A 21,025-nucleotide genomic window follows, 5' to 3' on the forward strand; every position below is an offset into this window, starting at 1 on the left:
TATTGCTCTACTGTTAATGTCTGGTAAAAAAGATAAAAATAAAAGCAAAAGGCGAATTATTTCAGCTACAAGTAAGAAACTTTCCAGAGTTCAGGCATCTCTTTACTTGAAAAACAGTATCAGAACAGAGTGTGTTTCTGTATGCATGTATAATTAACTTTTAGGAAAATGTAGATGCAAGCAAAAAGTTAAGCCAACTGTTATCAGTTACATAGTTCATCTGTAATGTCAGTGAAAAAGTATATATGTAGCTATATATATATATATATATATATATATATATATATATGCTGTATATATAGCTACAGTGTATGTTTGCCTAATGAAACATGACAATTTTGCAATTCCAGAGAATACCATAAAAGAATAAGCTAGTGACCCCAGTAAGGGTCAGGAATATATCAGTCTTGGCACTGTTTGTAAGATAAAAAGAAGTCGCCTTTATTGCATTTATCAAGTATGAATTCCTAAATTACCACAGTCCAGTGTAAGAGAAGCCCTGCTACGCATCCAGAGACGCTTCAGCATCCTGCTGTGCTAGTCTGACATCTCTTGTATGTCAAGAGCACTTATTTTTAGATGGGACAGTCATTAGGGACATAATGTATTGTAACTACTGTAAAGGAAGTAGTCTAGGAGCAGCAGAAGCGGATAGAGAGAAGCTCAGTACAAAGACAGTGAGATTCCGTTTCTGACCTTAATCCACAGCAGTACAGACTTGCCCTATTTTTGGGAGTGATTTTTGACAGCAACAATCATGTTCTATTGGGAAATACCATGTTTTCTAAAATGAGAAATTCCATGTTTTGCATGCTGAGTCAGAGAGGGGAGAAAGCGCCTTACCAGTAATCCTCTTTAGCTTGAAGAAACATGTGAGAGGACTGAAAGAAGACTTAGTGAAAAAGAAAAGCCCAAGTGCAGAAGAGTTGTCTTACTGTTTGTCATGGCTCGGGCTGGGACAGAGTTAATTTTCTCTCTAGTTGCTCCTATGAAGCTGTGTTAAGGATCTGTGATGAAAAGAGTGGTGATAACACACCAGTGATTTTAGTTGTTGGAAAGCGGTGCTTACACAGTCAAGTACTTTTCTGCTTCTGTTTTCATACTTTGTTCTTCAACTGTATTGATCTCTAAGATACTATGAAAGAATCTTGCTCCTGCATACATAGATACTTCAGTGATAGGGCTGTTGTCCTAGATTGCTCCTTGCTCCTGTGGTGTTCACCCACCAGCTCTGTCATTTTGAGCTGTGTAATGAAATGAGACACAGAGGACAGCTGCTGGTTCTGACTCATTTTGCTTGGTTCTTTATCCTATGCACGGTTGCTTCCTGCAACACCAAGCTGTAACACATATCCTTATTAACTGGACAGAAGAACTTAGCAAACGTGGGTTTAAATGCTCAGGATGAATTCAGTGGAACACACATGGGATCTTGTGTATCAGTAAATTTTTGTATAGATAAATGATTTCTAAGAGAATTTCTTATTGTAATAACAGATAACATATACTTGATTTTGTCTGTGCAAAACCTGATATTTTACTTAAAATAAGGTAAAGCCTACAGTAGTTTAAATCAGAACTTAAAATGGTTTTGATATTATCACAATATACAGAGCTATGAATGAAGACACGTCCATGCTCTATTCCTATGGGAATGTATGAAAAGCCTTTCAATTAAAAAAAAAAAAAAAAAAAATGTAATGCTTTTTTTGAGTTTTGGTGTGTTGCATTTTTCCAAAAGGGTTTGTCCTGCAAATTCAAAATTATTTGGATTTATTTTATTGTATTTAGTAACGATACCTTACAGTGTTCCAAGATGAATATAATGGAATGAAAAGCCAATGTAAGTCATTGCTGATGATTCTGTACAACGTAGGAGAAGGTTTCAGGAGAGCAACCTGTTTGAATTCCACCAACAAAGGTGAGTACTAGAGGAGAGCATGTTTCGTCCAAACTCATGAGGAACTGAGTCAAGAATTTTCGTATTACTTTTCCTAGGGCATTGCTGAAAGTGCTCAGGTTACCTATACACAGATATAACTTTATCTGGGTATGTGATGTCTCAAATGCTGATTTCAGCGTCCAGTCTGTAGCTATTTCATCTCTTTCAAAAGAATTAGAAGACACCAGTGATTCCATGAGTACTGGAGGAACTCAATGCTAAAAACACAGCAAGAATCCTGGGATCAAAGAGGTCTCCATTAGTGCATTTGTTTGTTACGGATACCCTTAGCCTTTCCCTCAACTGCTTTGATCAAATAACTTCCCATGGGGCACCTGTCTCCCCTTTAGACTGCCTTTCTCCTATAAGAAAGTAGAGAACGAACTACTGCTCATAACTTCTCATACTCATTCAAGAAAAAGCTGTCTTTCTCAAGTCAGCCAGTTAAGTATTAAGTGGGAATCTTCCCTCTGCTCTTTATCATCTGGCATGAGTTCATGATCACAGTCTACTGGTCACTGGACCTTTTTCTTCCTACACAGTTACTTTTAGCTGGCCGAGTGTCTTTGCTTTTTGCTGCTGCTTTTTGCAATCTGGTTACATTACAGGGAGTTGAGAGGAAACACATAGGCCATGTTTACATCCTGAACTGGATACTGTATGCCTCTGAAAGATGTAATATGAAAATCACTGCCCGTGTAAGTAGAAAGGTGTATTAAGATAATCTGCCTAAACTGCCAAACTGCTGGTAACTGAGTTTGTTGCCGCCCAATTCTGAACATAGGCCACATACATCAATGTCTCCCACGAGCCATAGAACCTGTCAGGATTAGGTGGGAGCAAAGTCTCAAAAGCTTTTTTTTTTTTTTTTTTCCGTTTTGTTTTGTTTTTTCAGGTCCAGCTCTATGCTGCATAGATAAGAGCAGACTAAGAAAATGCAGTGAATGATGCAGCACCCTTTTCAAATCAGTTATCTTGGAGACATAAACAATTAGAATGATTTGTTTGGTAATTCTGAGGAAAACCTTGAACATATTCATAGTGTTTCTATTAAATTTTGTGGACTATCAAGATACTAAAATCTTCTCAGAATAGGAAAGTCATTCAACAGAACGGCACAGACATATTTTCTTTTTCTGGCTTGAAGCCAGATTTAGGACAGCTTGGATATATTAGCACCTGAGATGTCTGCAGACAGTTTTAATTAGCTGTTTACCTAGTTGCTTTATGAAAGATGGTAGGAGATTGAGCACTAATTCTCAAGATTATTTCAGTGACAGTGTGTTCACAGTGAAGATTTGCCTGTTTGCTTTCTACTGGGAGAAAAACAAAGCTTTACAACAAAATTAAGCACTTGTGTAGCAAAGATGAGACTGAAGACATAATACTAGTGTTTGGCTATGTCCTGGACAACTTCTTTACCTGAATTTGCTCTTCAACTTAAGCTCACTGGCTGTTTGAAGCTTCAGCTGGTTTACCGGCAGTGTTAGAACTGGGAACCACAGAGCACTGATACAGCTACATTTTTAACCATTTTCAGTTACATTTCCAACGGCCACAGCCGTGCTGGCAGCAGGTGGTACTGGAGGCAGCAGAGGTTTAAGCAGAAAAAGTGTATGTATTTCCATCTCAGTGAGCAGAGAGCCTACACCAGGTGAGGAGGCAGCCAGGTTGGCCTTGGTGAGGCAGAATTCCCTGCTTTTGAGGAGGTGGCTGATGTGCGGCCCTGAGGATCCGCCCTCCTTCTCTGTGGATTTTGCACACCAAATTCACCCAAGTGGCAAGCTTGTGGTGGGGGAAGTGAGAGGGGAGGACATTTGTAGGGATACATGAATTTGTGGAAGATATTTTGTCATTTTTAGCATTGTTCTGAACTGTATTCCATGTAAGACAGAAGCCACTGGCTAAGGCCGTGTCAGTTACCAGAGACTGGTCAAGTTCAAGAGGGGAAAAGAGTTTTTGTCAAACAATGTGCCCATATTGATTTTCTGCTTTAGTGAATGCCTGGAAGAGAAAATCTGATCATTCAATGCACCATAGTTATGCTTTAAAGGTAAGTCTGTTATCTGTATTTTTCTGGTTTTGCTGTTAAATAATAGTATGCTTTTCAGTACAATATCACGAAGCAGCATAAATTCAGCAACTAAACACATGCCATCTTGTCCTGTGTCTTGCTGTTGTCACAGTAAGCATGAAATATTAGCATGAAATTAGTCGATGAGCTCTGTCTACCTACAGTTATCTTATTCAAGAGCACATTATTTCTGGTCCTATTTTACCCTTTCTGATTATAGTTTAATGTTTTTTAAATAAAACATTGCTAAGTAAATTGAATTGTTTTGGTTACTTCTCATGACATTGTTTACTCATTCACAGTTTGAAAGCATTGCTTGTTGCTGTACTGTTCATCTATTTTATAAACATCTGAATTAGAGCAAGCTATCCAACTAGAATATTATACTCTACTACCTGCAGAGTGATTGCTCACTATAATAATTTTCACTACCCTAACTTGTGGTTATATATTCACTTTATCACCTACACATATATGGGTGGTGAGCAATTCTTTTATAAACAACACGTACATAGTAAATGCTTATGGAAAATAATTTCCATAGTATCTAAGCAGTTTATATTTTTAAAAATGATTACAAGTAAAACCAGGAGAAATGGCCCAGTGTTTTATGGTCAGTTTATTTTTTTCATTGCCTTTTTTTTTTTTTTTTTTTTCCTTGGCTTATTCAGCTTCCTCACATCTCACAGGGCTAGCTGGAAATGCTACGTTGTGTTTTGGACTGCACTGTGTTTTAAAATGTATAACTAAATCTGTATTTTCCCAGACTGCTGAAAGAATGAACACTGCAGAAATAAAGTGCTCTGACAGCTCATAACACTTCTCAGTCACTGGGGAGATAACTGTTAATAGTTTTGTTTGTATAATAGGCTTGATGAATGTATTAAAAAAAATTAAAAAATAAAACAAACAAACAAACACAAACACATAGTCTTAAAGTTTAGTAAGTAAAAATGAAAAGGACCAGATGATATATAAAAATTAAGCTGGTGTGCAACCTGTTTCTCATTAAGCCGTAAAATTAGCAGTGGGAAGTGTACTCCCGTGGTTGTCTGTTTACAACCTGCAGAGTTCTACAACTTTATAGGCTAGCCATTTTCTGGACCTCAGGATTATCTAATGTATTATGTTCTCAAATTCAACTGAGTTTTTAAATTAATAGCCATATTTTCTCATGCACTAAAAAAAACACTGCAGCTTGTAGAGCTATTTAAATATTTGCATCTAAGTCATTCTTCTATAGAAGACTATTCATTGAAAGGAATCTTATACTTTCTTTACCTCCTTAGGATTTTTCCCAGGAGACATACATGACCTGGTTTTTGATACCTCACACTTTGGTTAAATGTAAGAAAAAGACTTTTCTTGGCTGAAAATATCTTTCTTCCTCCTTCAAAATAAGATTTCCCAAACAAAATAGAGCAACTGATTTCTATCTAGATATTTCTATATACATTTGCAACCAAAGTTAACTTTTTTTTTTATGTCACTAGGTTTCAGAAGATGAACTGCAATTGCATAGTGTGGGGATTCTTTTGGCTCATTGTGCTGTTCTTTCTCGGCTGGCCCATAAGCATAGCCTTGTGTGCCCTCCATGGATTCCTTTCTCCTCTTGCTACTTTAATTGGACTGGATGAATTAAGTGAAGCGCTACTGAAGGGCGCAAGTCTGGGGAGGCAGTGTGCTCAGAATGTGCGTAATGGCAAGCCCCTCTGTTAAGCAATGAAGACAGCCCTGCATAAAGCAAGCGTTCACCTGTATGCTAGAAGATTTCAAAGTTTACTCTGTGAATCTTACATTTTTTTCCAGTTCTAAATAATTTACTATTTTTAAAAAAGTTTTTCAGTGTGTATATTTCTCTTGTGGATGTCTGGAAACTTTAACAGTTCAGAAGTTTGTCGCTGAGAATTTACAATACAGGTTGCAGCTGTTGTTTTGAAAATGGGTAATGACACTGTACATGGAGAAGGTAGCTAAGTATGTATTGCAAGATTGAGCTGAGTGTCAAAGCTGCTTAAATGGTTGAAAATACTGCCCTAAGGAGTGTAATGCACCTTATGAGTCTGACTATGACACTTGAAAAGAGTGGATTCTGAACAGGAAATTTATTTTTGTGAATATTTTATTCTACAGTGCACTTTGTTTGACAAAAGATGTGAAATTCTTATCTGATGTTTGTATAGCATGTATCTTTTCATTTTTATGTGTTTCTGTTCTTTCTTTCCTTTAAAAAAGAAATTATAGTCATTTGTACTATGATCTCACTTAGTATTAATCTCCTGTGAACAGTGGGTTTTCAGTGAAACAAGTTTGCTGATGTGGGTTCACTGCACTGATTTTCAAACATTAGATAAATAAAGAACATCTGTAAATGTACTTTCTGAAGCTTTTGTTTGTTTGTTTTTGTTTTGTTTGTTTTGTTTGTTTGTTTGTTTTTTGTTTTTTGTGGCCCATGTCTGCCAGTTGTTATCCTTTTATTATAGGTAATATGCTTTCTTGCTTCAAAAGGTATTGCATAGACTATAGTGACCAGCTGACAGTGTGACCGTGATTTTACATTTTTCTATGTATTTCCAGAAGTATTATAAAGTGATAGAACGTAGAGGGCAGCTTAAAGAGTTTTGAGTAATGCCATGGATCTCTGTGGCATCTAGAAACTGGCCCTGACAATAAAAGAGAATTTTGCCAAAACTCTAAGAGCAGATTTATTGAGAAGTTCCGATCTTTCCATTATTTACACATTTGAAATTTGACGTAGGGACGTATAATCACGATGGATAATTTCTTTTGCTATTTTCAGAACAGAAGAGGATTACATATAATGTTTACCAGTAAGCTACTGCAATTAAAAAAAAAAAAAGACATTGTAAAATTTGCAATAACTGAAGTCTTTTTTGTTTCTTTCAATCAGAACTGCAAGAGAATGATGGTTTCAGGGTATGAATGCTAGCTAGTAAGCAAGAAGACCTGAGGTTTGTACAGGAATAGTGTTTCATAAAGACATTTGTCCTCAATTGGCCTCAAATATCTAGCATCATCTTATGCTAAATTAGGTGATGATATATAGAATTTTTATGCTAGAGGACAAGATCAGAGTAAAAACAATGCTGACTAAGGAGATTTGATTTTTTTTCTTTCCCCTAACTTTGTTCTCTAAAACACTTAACTTCCCCTGTGTATTATCATTGAACTGAGAAGTTGTGAGTTCTACTACGGTACAGTAAATAGCTGAAATGTATGAATTAGTTTTAACATCTAAAATGCATTTTAAGGTAAAAGCTGGAAATACGTGATTCAGGCTGACCATGGTATGTGTTCTGAATATGGAGAGTGAAGGAGAAAAAATGCAAACTCAAACCCTAAAATTATGTTCACATGATGGACTGCCAGTAGGGAGCCTTCAAAGTGATCAGACAAAAGAATACTTTTGTGTTTGACCTACTCAGCACAAACAGAATTGCTTGAATATTTTTTTCTCTGTCTTCTATAGTTCCATGTAATCAAAAAGTAGTGAAATTAACTTTAGATAAAAATCAAAATTTTTGTTGAAAACACTGAAATATATGTCTGCAGACTTATTTTTTTCTTGCATAAAAATAAGCTTTTTGAAAACAATTGCAAATGTTACTGTGTGACCTTTGTATACTTGTTTCCTTCTCAGTTCTTTCTTTCTTTCTTTCTCTCAATAATCTTTCTGAACTTCTGTAGTTAATGCCAATCTTTCCTCTGGATACTTAGAACTGACTTCACTAAGCTGGGTACAGCACTAAGGTAAAGAGTGTAGGTAATTCTTATAGCAGTCATCAATACATAAGATGATTTAAGCACTGGAACATGCCAGAGAAAAGCTGAAGTAATGACTAGACCTTTAGCAATAAGTCCTGGGTCATGTCTGAAACCTCATTCTTTTCTGGACCTAGTTTGCATCAATTGGTGCAACAAGCATTTAGATAGTCTGCTCATTTGGGAGTCAGCACCTGAAATTCTTGAAGAGATTACCTGTATCATTTTCTCCTGAGAATCTCAAAAGGACTTATTCCTTATTGTTTCTGATGGATTGTCTTTTTAGGTGCACCAGGATAAGGAAGAGGAGGTGGAGGTAGAGAGGAAACAACTGCTTCCCCCTTTTGTTACAGTTCTGAGGCTTGAATAGTCTCCTGGGATGCTCTATGAAAGTTCAGTGCTCTTTTCAGCTGTTAGGTTAGCATCCTAAGCACCATAATGAACTTTTTCTTCTGAACACCTACTGTGCCTCAGACAACAGACTAAAAGTGTATTTTCAGCAACATTCTCCCCAGTTGACTTAAATGATGAAATTTTGCTGATGAGAATTTCACTGATGCCATCTGGTACTTCTCTGATGTTGGATCGCTGAGATTTTAGGTAGATGACCTGTTATTTAAACATGTATTTAACCTTCCAATTCTAACCTTCTTTTTTAGAAGTCTTTTCAGGTTTTTTAATGTTTTGCCCCCACACCTACAGTTGATCTTTCTTTCCAAATTCAGGACAGTTTCTGTCAGGATCATTCTTTATAGGAAGAATGGTAATAAACACAAATTGTAGATACGCATGAAAGGTATTTAAAATGCAAGAGTATGTTGCTGCTATCTACAACTCCAATTTTATCTTTGGGACACACTGAACATTTTTATATGAAATGCTAACTTACGTTTGACTTTCAAACATTTTAGGATTATTTTCTTTTTGTTGAATGTCAGGTCTTACTCAACCTTAACACCTACCTAGTCTATTTATAGCTCAATAATAATTTACTAGACAAACAATGTGATTCTAAAATAAAATGTATAATTAGTCAGAATGAAGAAACTCAAATATTCTGTGTAATTTAATTGTCTTCAACATCAAGAAATCAGTATGAAAGAAATTATGAATCTGACCTGCAGATCCACGGACAGATTCTGTCAATTAAAATGTTTTGTTTATAATTCAGATACAGTTTTTCTGAAAATTAAATCTGTACCTTTCTTCCCTTCCTTTCTTCTTCCTTTCCTTCCCTTCTTCCTTTTTTCTTTCCTTCCTTCCTTGCTTCTTTTCTTCTTTTTCTTTCTCATGGGAAACTGAGATGAGCTGATTTAAAAGCATTCTTTGAGAAACTGAGTGAAATGTTTTTGTGTTAAAAAGAAATATCTGTGGTTTTGTTTTTTTTTTTTTTTAATGAAGAAAAATAATTTTGCCAAATTGTTCTGAGCCAGTCTCACACATTCCACTCCTGCTTTTTAATTCCCTGACTACTGTGGTGTTTTCTCCATAGCGCAGTCCAGCTATATCTTTTGTTAATAATTCACGTTTTTATATGAATTGTTTTACAAGTTTGCAAAACCATAGATTGGGATCGTTACATTTTTGTCATATTCATCAAGTATCTTAGTATTCCTAACAAAAACAGCAGAATCTGCCAGTCTTGTAAAATGGTACTTCTTAGGCTATATTGTGATGAAGTGTTTCTGTATACACAACAGATTCAGAGAGCCCAATGTATTCATATTTGAGAACAAATTCATTAAAAGTTAATTCCTTAGCTAGAATGCAATTAGAATAGACTGCTTAATTGCTGCTTTTCCTATAATTCTGAGACATCTGTCTCTGATTCTGAAAAATAGAAGTCAGCTGAGAAACAATCTGGAAAAGCACATGAGGCTTTGCAGCAGCTGGCAGACTCAGGTTCTTTTTGTTTCAGATTACTGAACTTACTGCAGTGGATTTCAAATGAGAGCACATGAAGATTGGTGAGACGAAAGCAATGGGGTGGGTTATAAACAAGGAGAGTCCTAGGTGATATACCAGTAAAGACAAGATGGATGTACAAGATTTTATCTTCTTAGAACTACATGTTATCTGGGGAAGGAAACAAGGATGTTTCTTGTTTCTTTTGAATTAGACTTCCAAATAAACACAAGAATGGGAATTGCATGAGGAGAGTGATGGAATAGAAAATGAGATGTATGTAATCCATAAATAAAATAAGGGAACTGCATGAAGAGGGAGAATATGGGAAGCAACGAAGAAGGGAAAAGATCCAATTTCTAGTATGCAACAGTCTGAGTAGTGCTTAACAACTGACTTTGACAGAGATTATTATAGGTGATTGTGATTTGCAAGTAGCTTACAGCAGAAAAATAGATTATATTTAAAGGTAATGGCAGCGTGCTAGAAATGCCACCAGACGGGCTCATTGGTATCAGGGGTCATTTGCCTCTGCTCATGGCACTGGTCTGGTAGCAGTTGTGATGCTAAATTTGAAAAGCAGTACGCAGGCTATGAAGTCCTAATCACTTTCTTTAGACCAGGACAGGTGCAGAATCTATGGCGAAGAAACAAGAGAGCAGTATACTTGTGGAGGAGACTGAAGGTGGAGCGAGACATAAATCAGAGTGAACTGCACTTGGCTGCCATTTCTGGAGTCTCTCTCTTTCTTCTTCCTTTCTCTCTTTTTCTGTCTTTAACTGATCTTCTCTACCTCTTTACGTATGATGGCATTAATCTACTGATTATTATTAAATAGCTGATATTATGAGCGAAACACCTGCTTGCTGGATGTTCTGCAAATTTCAGCTTTTTCCAGTTGCATATGAGAAGGGAATGTAGTTTAAATGAAAACAACCACAGAATTAAATTAGCTGGGTAGAATATAGCCTTGAACATTTTTTTTAATTTCTTTTTTTTTTTTTTTTAATTATATCTAATACAAAAGATCTTCAAACCAGCTTTGGTACATCTAGCAATTGCCCACTACCCTTGGAATTATTATCTGCTGGTTCTGTGCTAACAGCCAGACACTCATTGATGATGATGGAGTGATACTGAACAAACAGACATACAGGTGTTCTTCATGTCCCATCTTTCCTGGTGTTTAGGTCTGATATTTTTCTAACTAAAAAGCCAAACAGCTGAAATGAGACGTGGAGTCTGCTAGAGAAACTGCCTGTCAGCATTCTTGTGGAAGGCAGGTAATCTCTCAGAGACACGGCACAGGATCAGCAACCAAGATAGAGAGATGCTGGAAACTGCTGAAGTGTTCCAGACATATTTCTGTCCTCCTAAACTGCTCTGTGCCCCTCAGTGTCAATGACAGCCCGAGGAGCCCACACTGCAGCAGCTTTCCTGAGCAGTGTTTAATTTCCAAGCAGCCTACAGTCTTTGCAGCACAAAATTCTGGCGTCCTACCCCTGTCATGCTTGCTATGCTGTGGCTCGTGGGAGAAGAACTGCGCTTCTGGAAGCGAGAAATTTCTCCTGTGCTGGCCCTGTGTTTGTAAAGTCTCTGGGCTCTCCTTGAGCCCTCTTTCTGCTGCAAAGGGTATTTAAAGGGAGTGAGAGACTCGGCTGTTCTTTGCAAGTGACATGTGGCAAATAATGACTGCAGAGGGTCAGACTCACAGGCATACATTCCTTTCACCTCCACTGATGTTGCCTGTGCCTCCTTCTCTCAGCTTCCTAACACGATGGTTTAGCTACATCTTCCACTCCCAGTGCCCACCTCATTACTCTGTCATTTCAGAGCACACTTGAGATGTTTTAGGTTAATTATAGATGTGCGGCAGTACACAAGTGAGTGAGAGAAAGAGACACAGAGAGATGATAACAATAGCCTGCAACTATGCAAAGGCTTTAAATGCTGAGACAATAGGGAAGGTATTGAGGGAATGTATTAAGCATGAACCATGGGCTATAACTAGGGTAAATGGGACATAACTGAGAAAGGGAAGTATCTGATGAATTCTCCTGAGAAGTCTGCCTGACAGTCTGGTTATTACACTGGGAGACTGTCATCTAGCATGAGAGGAGAAAGATTTCTCACTTGGGAGTTTCAAATTCAGATTGCAAAAGTGTACTATAGGGGGTTAAATAGGGAACAACTTCAGGTTGCTGGCAACTGCATAACTGTCATTTTTTGCTTCTCTTTGTCTATCTCCATATGCAGTCACATTCATAGCTACACAGATGTAGATAACCATGCACAACTCCTTTGTGATAGTGACTCAGTAATGACAGTGACATTCATGATATATGTTGTATATTTAACATTCTCATCTCATCAGGACTCCTGCCCATCAGTAAGACTCTACTGTGATGCTTCTTATATTTCTAAAGCATGTATTGCTCCAAACAGCTGTCATGGGACAAAATAAAACCTGTCAGAGTGGTATTTGCATCTTATTTCTAAAAAAGTAAAATTTCTTCCAAAGATTACATTGGCCTGAGGCTTAAGAGAGGTAACATTCAGCTGTGTGCTAGGGCAGATTTTATATCTCATGATTCATTGGATTTGGAAAAAGTAGATTTTAAGTGAGAAAAAATGTCTTCTGTTCTAAGTCATACACTGTACTTTTAAATCAAAATAATGCCGTGGTTGATGTGTTATGAAAAGCTTATTGTTTTTATGGGAACATATACAGATACCAAAAGAACAGCGGGAAAGATGAGTGATTCTACATGTTTCTATTTTCTGAGTTAGCGCAGTGTTACTTACTGTAAATAATCTGAAGTTGGTGGTACTCTTTGATACTTTAAAGTGTTTAAAGAATCAAAGCTTTATCTTTCTGCTAAAAGTCTTTGCTTGTTTGTTTGTTTTTCACCCCCCAAAAAAGAGCAATTGAGAGGATTTCAGGGAATCACAAAACCCTGTGTAACCTTTTTTATTTGTGGATTTCGTATGCAGAGACAACTCTATTCATGTTCCGCTGCCTTGAGTCCGGACAGTGTCTTATTAGTTGGGGAACACATACAGCTTTGCCTTTGTATCACAGACAGTATTTGTGCTACACCAGTAACACTGTGTAGACAGCTCCCAAGTGTTCAGGCTGTTTCAAGGTATTTGCAGCTCAGTTTTGTGGCAGATTTGCCTGCACACTCCACACTACTGCTTCTTCCTTTGTCACTGCGGTGCTGCCGGTAGCTGTGTCATGAGAAATGCATACAGCATGTGGAACCCTTGCCAGTCAGATGCTAGAGTGTTTTTGCCCTAGCTGACATGCAACACATTTCAGTAGGTTCTTGCTTCTTTGTTTGGTTTGTTTATTTGAAGCTCTGATAGCACTTTGTTGCAGAGAACATGGTGAATTTGGCCACAGGTATAGGTTTATCTGGGGACTTTTCAAAGGGCTGCAAAGAAGCAGATGCGATTTTGGATTTATGTGCGTTGTGTGCTGCCCTTTTTGTTTGACCTTGCAGTATGCAGTAAGGAGAGAGAGAGAGAGAGAAGGGAGAAAAGAGACTGATGAGCTCTGAAGTGCATCAGAATCCTAGATGTGAGTCCTACAGGATCAGAAATCCAAAACTTGAGGAAGGCATAGAGAAAGCTGGTATTTAGTTACAAAAGGAAACAAGAAAATACAGACTATTTTGTGCAGATTTTGCAGCAGGAGCTGGCTCTGTCTCAGATTCAGCAGTCTCTCGAGCCAAAGGGAATGCAGGATGTGACAGGAGGGTCTGATTGGAAAGGAATTCAATGCAGCTATCAGCAGCAAGCTTCTATGTAAATACTGTAACACCTCTGCATGGAGGAACAGCTGAGATAACACTGTAAACTAATCTCTAGTGCTAGTGAAGCTGGCCAATCCCTCACATTGTAAGGTTTCTGCAGAAAAGATGTACTAGGAAAAAAAAAAAAAAAAGAAGAAGAAGAAAAGAAGAAGAAAAAAAGAAAAAAAAGAAGGAGTTGTGGCAACTTACAACAGAGTAAAATGTATTTTTTCTATCTTTATTTCTATCTTTCTTCCTTTTTAATTGAAAGCAGAGTGTGATTTTTTCTTTGAAATGGTACTCTCTGCACAGATAGCCTGTGCTATACTATACACTCTGGCATAGATACATGAATTCTTACACAAATAGGCACTGCTATCAACAAAATATTTTCAACTCTTTGTTAAGCTATGTCAATTTAGATAAATACATACCCACTTGGAGTCCTTATCCCATCACCATTAATTCTGGATGATTTTTCACCTATACCTAGAGACTAAGAGTTGAAGTTTGCCCAAAGCAGTAGCACTGGCGTACTACAGTCCTTCCCTGCTATGACCTTTTTAGGTCACTGTATTTCACAGCCCTACTCCTACTCAACCCCTTCACACGTTGCTAAGAAATATATATATATTTCTACGTATATACATGTAGAAAATACACACACGGCTTTACACACAGATAGTGTCTCACCTGAAACAGGTTGTGTCTCCCCAAAGCACTTACAGAAAAGCAGGAGCTAGGAATGGCCAAGAAGTTTATTGCTACATCTGCTTCAGAGTTGTGTGCATAACTGGGCACAGCTTCAAGACAAATCAGGGCTGGAGTGGAGCTAACCATCTCATTACTGATGCCACTATCTCTGATTTCAGAATAAATTAAAGTTTAGGAGCCTCTGACGCCCCCTTTGGACATGATTCAGCAATGAGTGGCAGTTCCCAGTTTTGTGCCCTTTGTCAGAGCCAAGTCACAGCACAGACAGCTCTCACAGCAAAGCACTTCCAGGTTGGGATGCACTCACAAGCTCTTTGCTACCACCTCTCTGAAGCCATGTACAGCCATATGAAGGAAGTGACACCAATTATCTAAACCTGCATGAAGCAGTTGAAGCAGCTGGCTGGGTTCCCTCCTTCGCTGTTTCATTCCCTCTTTGCCTTCTGCCCCAGATCTCCATTCTTCTTCCTGCTATGCCTTTTGCAGACCAGTGCTGAGCCATTACACACAGCACTCCTGAGGGATGAAGGACGCTGCTGTTCCAGTGCAGTCCCTCTGGGACTCGCGCTGACAGGCTCTGCCTCACATACCATGCCAAGCCCACTTAAGGGATGCCTCTCCCATCTTTCTATTTTTAACTATAATTAAAACAAAAAAAAAGTTAGATGGATTTTCTGGGTTCCACCGTTGGAACAAATGATCAACGTGGATATTTCAACAACTGAGCAGGAAAACAACTGCCACATTACATTAATAACACAGCTTTCTTTGTTGTTGTTTGTTTTGTTTTGTTTTGTTTTGAATAGCCCAAGCTATTCCCATCTCTCCTCCTCTGCCTTATCCATATCACTATGCATTACCAATCCAGTGTGCATTAGAAGATCAAAATGGGGGGCTTCGATATATGCATTAATGTGAAGGAACCTTTTTTGTGCCAGCCAAAACTAGAGAGGAGCCCAATTTTGGTCTGCATTTGCTAATCAAAGTTTAAAAGAAGTTAGGCATGCAGTGCTCTCTTCCGTGGCAGTGCAGATGCTGCCTACGTGCAGCAGGGACACCTCCATTGCTGCTACTAAAAGAGCCTCATGGGTCATCGACTACACAGGTGATAGACTGGATTTTGGTTTTTGCTGGAAACAAAAACGAAAAGAGGGGGAATGGACACCCCCGCGACGTCCCCCACCACCTACGCCATGCCTCAGTGCCTCGGCTTCGACGCCCCGCGGTGAAGGGCCACCCGGGCCCGACATCTCGGGCCACGCACCGTGGCTTACACTTCCTCGGAGGGACCATGGAGGGCCACAGAAGAACTCCGAGCCTCCCCTCCCACCACGTCGGCGGGAGGCTCCCTATTTGGCCATGTGGCGGCGGGACCGCGCTGCTCCGCACCTGCCTTAGATGGCCGGACAGCCGCGCCGCGCCTTGCGCCATTCATGGCCGCGCTGCGCCGCCATGGCGCCGAGCCGGCCAAATAAGGAGAAGGTGGCTGCCCCGGCCCGCGGACCGCCCGGCCCCGCCGGGGGCTATAAAGCGGCAGCTTCGCGCCCCGCCGGCACCCAGGCGCTCCTCGGTAACCTCCCGCCGTCCGTGCTGCTCTGGTGAGTGGTGCTGTAAGGCGGGACGGAAGGGATGGAGAGAGAGAAGAATGGATGGGGGGCACCGACGGGAGGCACCGACGGGCTCAGCTTGTGCGGGTGTTACCGGCGCTCCGCCTGCTCCTGCCGCGAGCACGGGGACGGGGACACCGCCCTCTGCCCTTCTCCGCCCCTCGGGAGCGGCTGCGGCTCGACGGGGCGCGGTGCCCCGCCGGAGGCGGCGTGCGCTGGGCAGAGCCGGACTCTGCGATACCATTTCGCTCATCCATTTTGATCTGTGCCCATAGGGTACCGCTAGTGATGCCCAAAGTTAGCGTTCTGGGAGCCTTCTGAATCGTGAAGGCAGCGGCCGACGGGTCCCGTCGGAAGCCGTGCCCGAGCATGGCCGAGCCCCGCGGGACCCGCCGAGCCACCCGCTGCCACCGGGGCTGCCCCTGTCCCCGGGGGTGCCCCGAGGTGCCCGCAGAGGTCTGTATGCGCCGCCGCGCTGTCTTGCAGGTCCGTGCCTATCAGCCAAGATGTGTGACGACGAGGAGACCACCGCGCTGGTGTGCGACAACGGCTCGGGGCTGGTCAAGGCGGGCTTTGCTGGGGACGATGCCCCCAGGGCCGTGTTCCCATCCATCGTCGGCCGCCCCAGGCACCAGGTAAATTCCTGCCCGATGACAGAACCGGGCTCCATTCTCTCATCAGGAGTCAGCCCCACTCCTTAATTCTGTCCTTCTCCTGCCACCCCAGCCTTCTCTTCCCTTGTGTCCTACTGACACATTTTCTGTTGTCTGTGCTTCTTCCCTACATTTCCCTCTTTGGCTCACCATCATCTTATCTCTGTCACTGTCACCCCCTGTACCAGTTCTTTCCAATTCACCAGTATCCCTTCTCTCTCCCCCAATGAGTCCAAACCCATTTTCCTCCAGAACTGCTTCCCACACCATCCCCTAAGTGAGATAAGCTGCTGGTGTTGGTTCAAAGACATCTCCATGGGCTGAATTTGTCCCACCCATCCAGTGTCCCACATATCAAGCCCTTGCATTTCCTCTGCTGCTTTTGTCTGTCTCTGCCTTCTTACCACCTTCTAAGCCTTCTTTTCTGGGGTCCCATTTCATTCTCCTTGTATTTTCTCTCAGTTTGTTCAAAACACAGAAAACGTAGGGCTTTTTCTTTTATAATTTCTGTGGCAAAAACTTATCATGCTTTTCACTGTCAATTGAACTTCTGGTCCAGAAAGAGGTAATTGAAAATAAAGGATATATTAAAAAAAAATAGTGGGAAAAGTCCTTTGATCTGATTAAAGGAAAAATAACTTTGAGAACTTCAAGTTCTGTTGAGTTAATATCTTAATAAACAACTTTAACAACCTTTTAGTGGCACTACTGTTTGTACCTCTCTGGAAAATAGCATAGTTGATTGAGGTATAAATCTAGCTCTGTGGTGATGTCTTTCTCAAATCATGCGTTCCTGTATTTTGTTCTTTTAGGGTGTTATGGTCGGTATGGGTCAAAAAGATTCCTATGTGGGTGATGAAGCACAGAGCAAAAGAGGTATCCTTACTTTGAAATATCCTATTGAACATGGCATCATCACCAACTGGGACGATATGGAAAAGATCTGGCACCACACTTTCTACAATGAACTCCGTGTGGCCCCTGAGGAGCACCCCACCTTGCTCACAGAAGCACCCTTGAACCCTAAAGCTAATCGTGAAAAGATGACCCAGATAATGTTTGAGACCTTCAATGTACCCGCTATGTATGTGGCAATCCAGGCTGTCCTGTCCCTGTATGCCTCTGGTCGTACCACAGGTAAAATAGACTTCTTTCCTTTCAGGACCCACAGACCCTCCTTCCTTCCCACTCCAAACACACAGACACACACACACAGAACAACTCGATGTTCAAATTTACAGAAAACTATGCTGTTGGCTTTTTTATTATTATTATATTTATTAAAGGTAACTAACTAGCAGAAAAGCTAGTCTGTGAAAGGAACTATATAAATTTGTCTGCATTGGTTTAAAAGAAAGGCATTAAAGAACTGATTTTCCTGCTGCTTGTCATGATGCAAACAAGGAGACATCACTGCAGTTAGCACAAGTATTACACCAGTTTGAGTTTAAACTGAGCCTAAGAGTTGCCCTTTACTGTATCAAGGCGGTTGCTACCATCAATACACTTGCTGCTCAGTGTAGCATTGGTAGGCTATTCATATGGATTCATTAGAAGTCTGTATGGGACAATTTTTTATGGGGATTGTTTGACCAAATGGGAATATTGGAAGGAGTTGGCAAGACCTGCATGGCAGTAGCTGGCTAAAATAGAATGACGCTGCTTTATACTACCTGAAAAATGCAGTGTTCTGATATCTGTGGTACTGCTGTGTTGTAAGGTTTCTCAGGTTATTCCAACTGGTTTCTGACATTTCTTTTCCAGGTATTGTTCTTGACTCTGGTGATGGAGTCACCCACAACGTGCCCATTTATGAAGGTTATGCTTTGCCTCATGCTATCATGCGTCTGGATCTGGCTGGCAGGGATCTGACCGACTACCTCATGAAGATCCTCACAGAGCGTGGCTATTCCTTTGTGACCACAGGTCAGTCCTTCAGCTTGACCCTCTTCTGAATATCCTCATGTCTCCCTTGGCCCACCTTCTTTCCCTGATATTTTGCTTCTCCAAACTTGATTTGATTTCTGTGTACCTGCAGCTGAACGTGAGATTGTTCGTGATATCAAAGAGAAATTGTGCTATGTTGCGCTGGACTTTGAGAATGAAATGGCCACAGCTGCTTCGTCATCCTCCCTGGAGAAGAGCTATGAATTGCCTGATGGTCAAGTGATCACAATTGGTAATGAACGTTTCCGCTGCCCGGAAACCTTATTCCAGCCATCCTTTATTGGTAAGTGCTTCAAGGAAATTCCTTTTTCAGTAGGAGGTGCAAATGAATCAGAAGTTCTAGAAGGTGTCCCACTCCCCCTCCTGTTTATCTACATTTTGCACAAAATCAACTATAAATAAGGAGTTTGATTCTCTGCTCCCTGTTTGCTGTGCTTAATGTGATTACTAGCTAATAATTAGCTGATCTATGGAGTCCTGTTGCAACTTCTAGGCCAGCTTTTAAGTTTTTAGTGATGGAATGTACACTGACAATGTTGTCAAGTCACCAATGGCAAGAGCAGCTTTCAGTGCTGTATTTGTACCACCTGCACTTCAAACACTATCTGATTCCATGAAGAAGTAAAATGTGTGGGAGATAAAAAGATGTAATGAAGAAGTGTATATTTACATGCACTGAAATTAAATCTTGCCGTGGACAAGATGGCTGGTTTTGCTGTGTGTAGATGCAGCTGACAGATAACAGCAAATGCTTATAATCTAAGCCCCAAGCAACAAATGCAGTTGTTGGTCAGCTGATGTGTTACTGTGGATTTAGTGTCAGTTCTTTCAGGAAGCACCTGTTAAAATTATAAATTGGAATGCAACCTACGAACACTTGCTTCTGGTTTCTTTTTACTTATCACCAAATGCTAACATCCTCATCTATGTCTTGGTCTTGTCTTCATGTTTATAAATGGCATAGACTCACAATAAATGAGTTTATCTTATGTGTCTAACTCTTCTCTTACTGTAGGTCTTGTGTCTTTTCTTTGCACATGCATTATGATTCTTAGCTTTTCTAATAAATAATATTAGTTTTCTAAGCTTGTCCTATAGTTCTGGGTTGTTTTTTGGGGGTGGTTTTTTTTTGTTTTTTGTTTTTTTTTTTGTATTTTTCTGTACAACTTAGTAATCAATAAGCAATTTTAGAACAAAACAATAAAAGTTCATATTTATAGTGAGGAGAAATGCTGAGTGTCCTTTTCACAAAGACCTCATGTATAATTTACTGATCAGCTTCTTTTTTCTCAAGGTATGGAATCTGCTGGTATTCATGAAACTACCTACAACAGCATCATGAAGTGTGATATTGATATTCGTAAGGATCTGTATGCTAACAACGTCCTCTCAGGTGGTACAACAATGTACCCTGGTATTGCTGATCGCATGCAGAAAGAAATCACTGCACTTGCTCCTAGCACAATGAAGATCAAGGTGAGGACTTTGATTCTACTAAAAAATTTGAATAAGGTTTAGGAAAATGTCATTAAATTAGGATACAGGAACAACTCATAAATGAGACCATCAGCTGATGGGCCAAGAAGAAATATTTTCATTTCACTTCATTAATATTATAAAGATATTAATTAGAAGCAATTGTTGCAAATCAGGAAAATTGATCTGTAGATTTAGTTAAAGAATATTACATTACCAGCTGCTGAAGACCAGTACATTACTATACATTATTACTTTAAGAAACACCTAGCAGTTTGGTGTGTTGATGATGTGGGTTAGTTGTGCAGGAATTGAACTGTTAACGTAGGATTTTGCTGTTTCTCTTCATCCTAGATCATTGCTCCACCTGAACGCAAGTACTCTGTCTGGATTGGTGGCTCCATTCTAGCATCTTTGTCCACCTTCCAGCAAATGTGGATCAGCAAACAGGAGTATGATGAGGCTGGTCCATCCATTGTCCACCGCAAGTGCTTCTAAGCACTTTTCCCTACATTTACTTCCCACTCAGGATGACGACAGTATGCTTCTTGGAGTCTTCTGGCAGCCCTTCCTGAACTCCTCCGTCATTGTACAGTTTGTTTACACACTTGTGCAATTTATTTGTGCTTCTAATATTTATTGCTTTATAAATAAAGATCTGGGACTTGCAACCTACAAATGTTTCTGATTGTTTTATTCTAAGCGTTATTTGGTTAAAAATGAGTCTGTGAATACCCTGGATTTGGAAACTCCCATCAGATTTGTCATACGTGTCTTTCTAAGTGATGTGGACATGTTAGGTCATATTTCATATTTATAGTCTTAATTTGTAAACTTGAAACAAAAGAACTATCATTTACAAGAAAGTAACCTTGAGGGTAGACCCAAGGAGTGGAACAAGAAGGAAACCTCTCACATTCACTGAATGGGCTTAGAATTGCTTTTTTTCCATTGCGTTAATTATAACCTCAGTAATTTAATATCAACTTACTGAAAGCCAAAGCCTCTCAAGAAGGATTATGCTAATACACCTAGAAAGCAATTTATAACTAATTAACTCAGTACTTGAGGGTCATACAATTGTTTTCTGTAGGTTATAAATATTTATGACAAAACATTATTTCTAA

General features: G+C 39.9%; 1 protein-coding gene and 1 long non-coding RNA gene across 2 annotated transcripts in view; one reads left to right on the plus strand and one right to left on the minus strand.

Annotated features, from left to right (window-relative positions):
• Positions 1–14,318, minus strand: part of LOC112532482 — a 31,031-nt gene extending 16,713 nt beyond the window's left edge. Inside the window, exon 1 of the long non-coding RNA XR_006939361.1 lies at positions 14,195–14,318. This is a non-coding gene — a long non-coding RNA (uncharacterized LOC112532482). The remainder of the gene's footprint in view (positions 1–14,194) is intronic.
• A 1,448-nt stretch (positions 14,319–15,766) lies between these two features.
• On the plus strand, positions 15,767–20,577 carry ACTC1 (actin alpha cardiac muscle 1). Its single transcript, NM_001079481.2, has 7 exons — positions 15,767–15,813; positions 16,309–16,457; positions 17,288–17,612; positions 18,240–18,401; positions 18,514–18,705; positions 19,717–19,898; positions 20,253–20,577. Exons 2-7 carry the CDS (start codon positions 16,329–16,331, stop codon positions 20,394–20,396), a joined length of 1,134 nt encoding a protein of 377 aa, NP_001072949.1. The 5' UTR covers positions 15,767–15,813; positions 16,309–16,328; the 3' UTR covers positions 20,397–20,577.
• Positions 20,578–21,025: the final 448 nt, after the last annotated feature.

The sequence above is a fragment of the Gallus gallus genome, chromosome 5 (assembly GCF_016699485.2).
Source record: "Gallus gallus isolate bGalGal1 chromosome 5, bGalGal1.mat.broiler.GRCg7b, whole genome shotgun sequence".
NCBI lineage: Eukaryota > Metazoa > Chordata > Aves > Galliformes > Phasianidae > Gallus > Gallus gallus.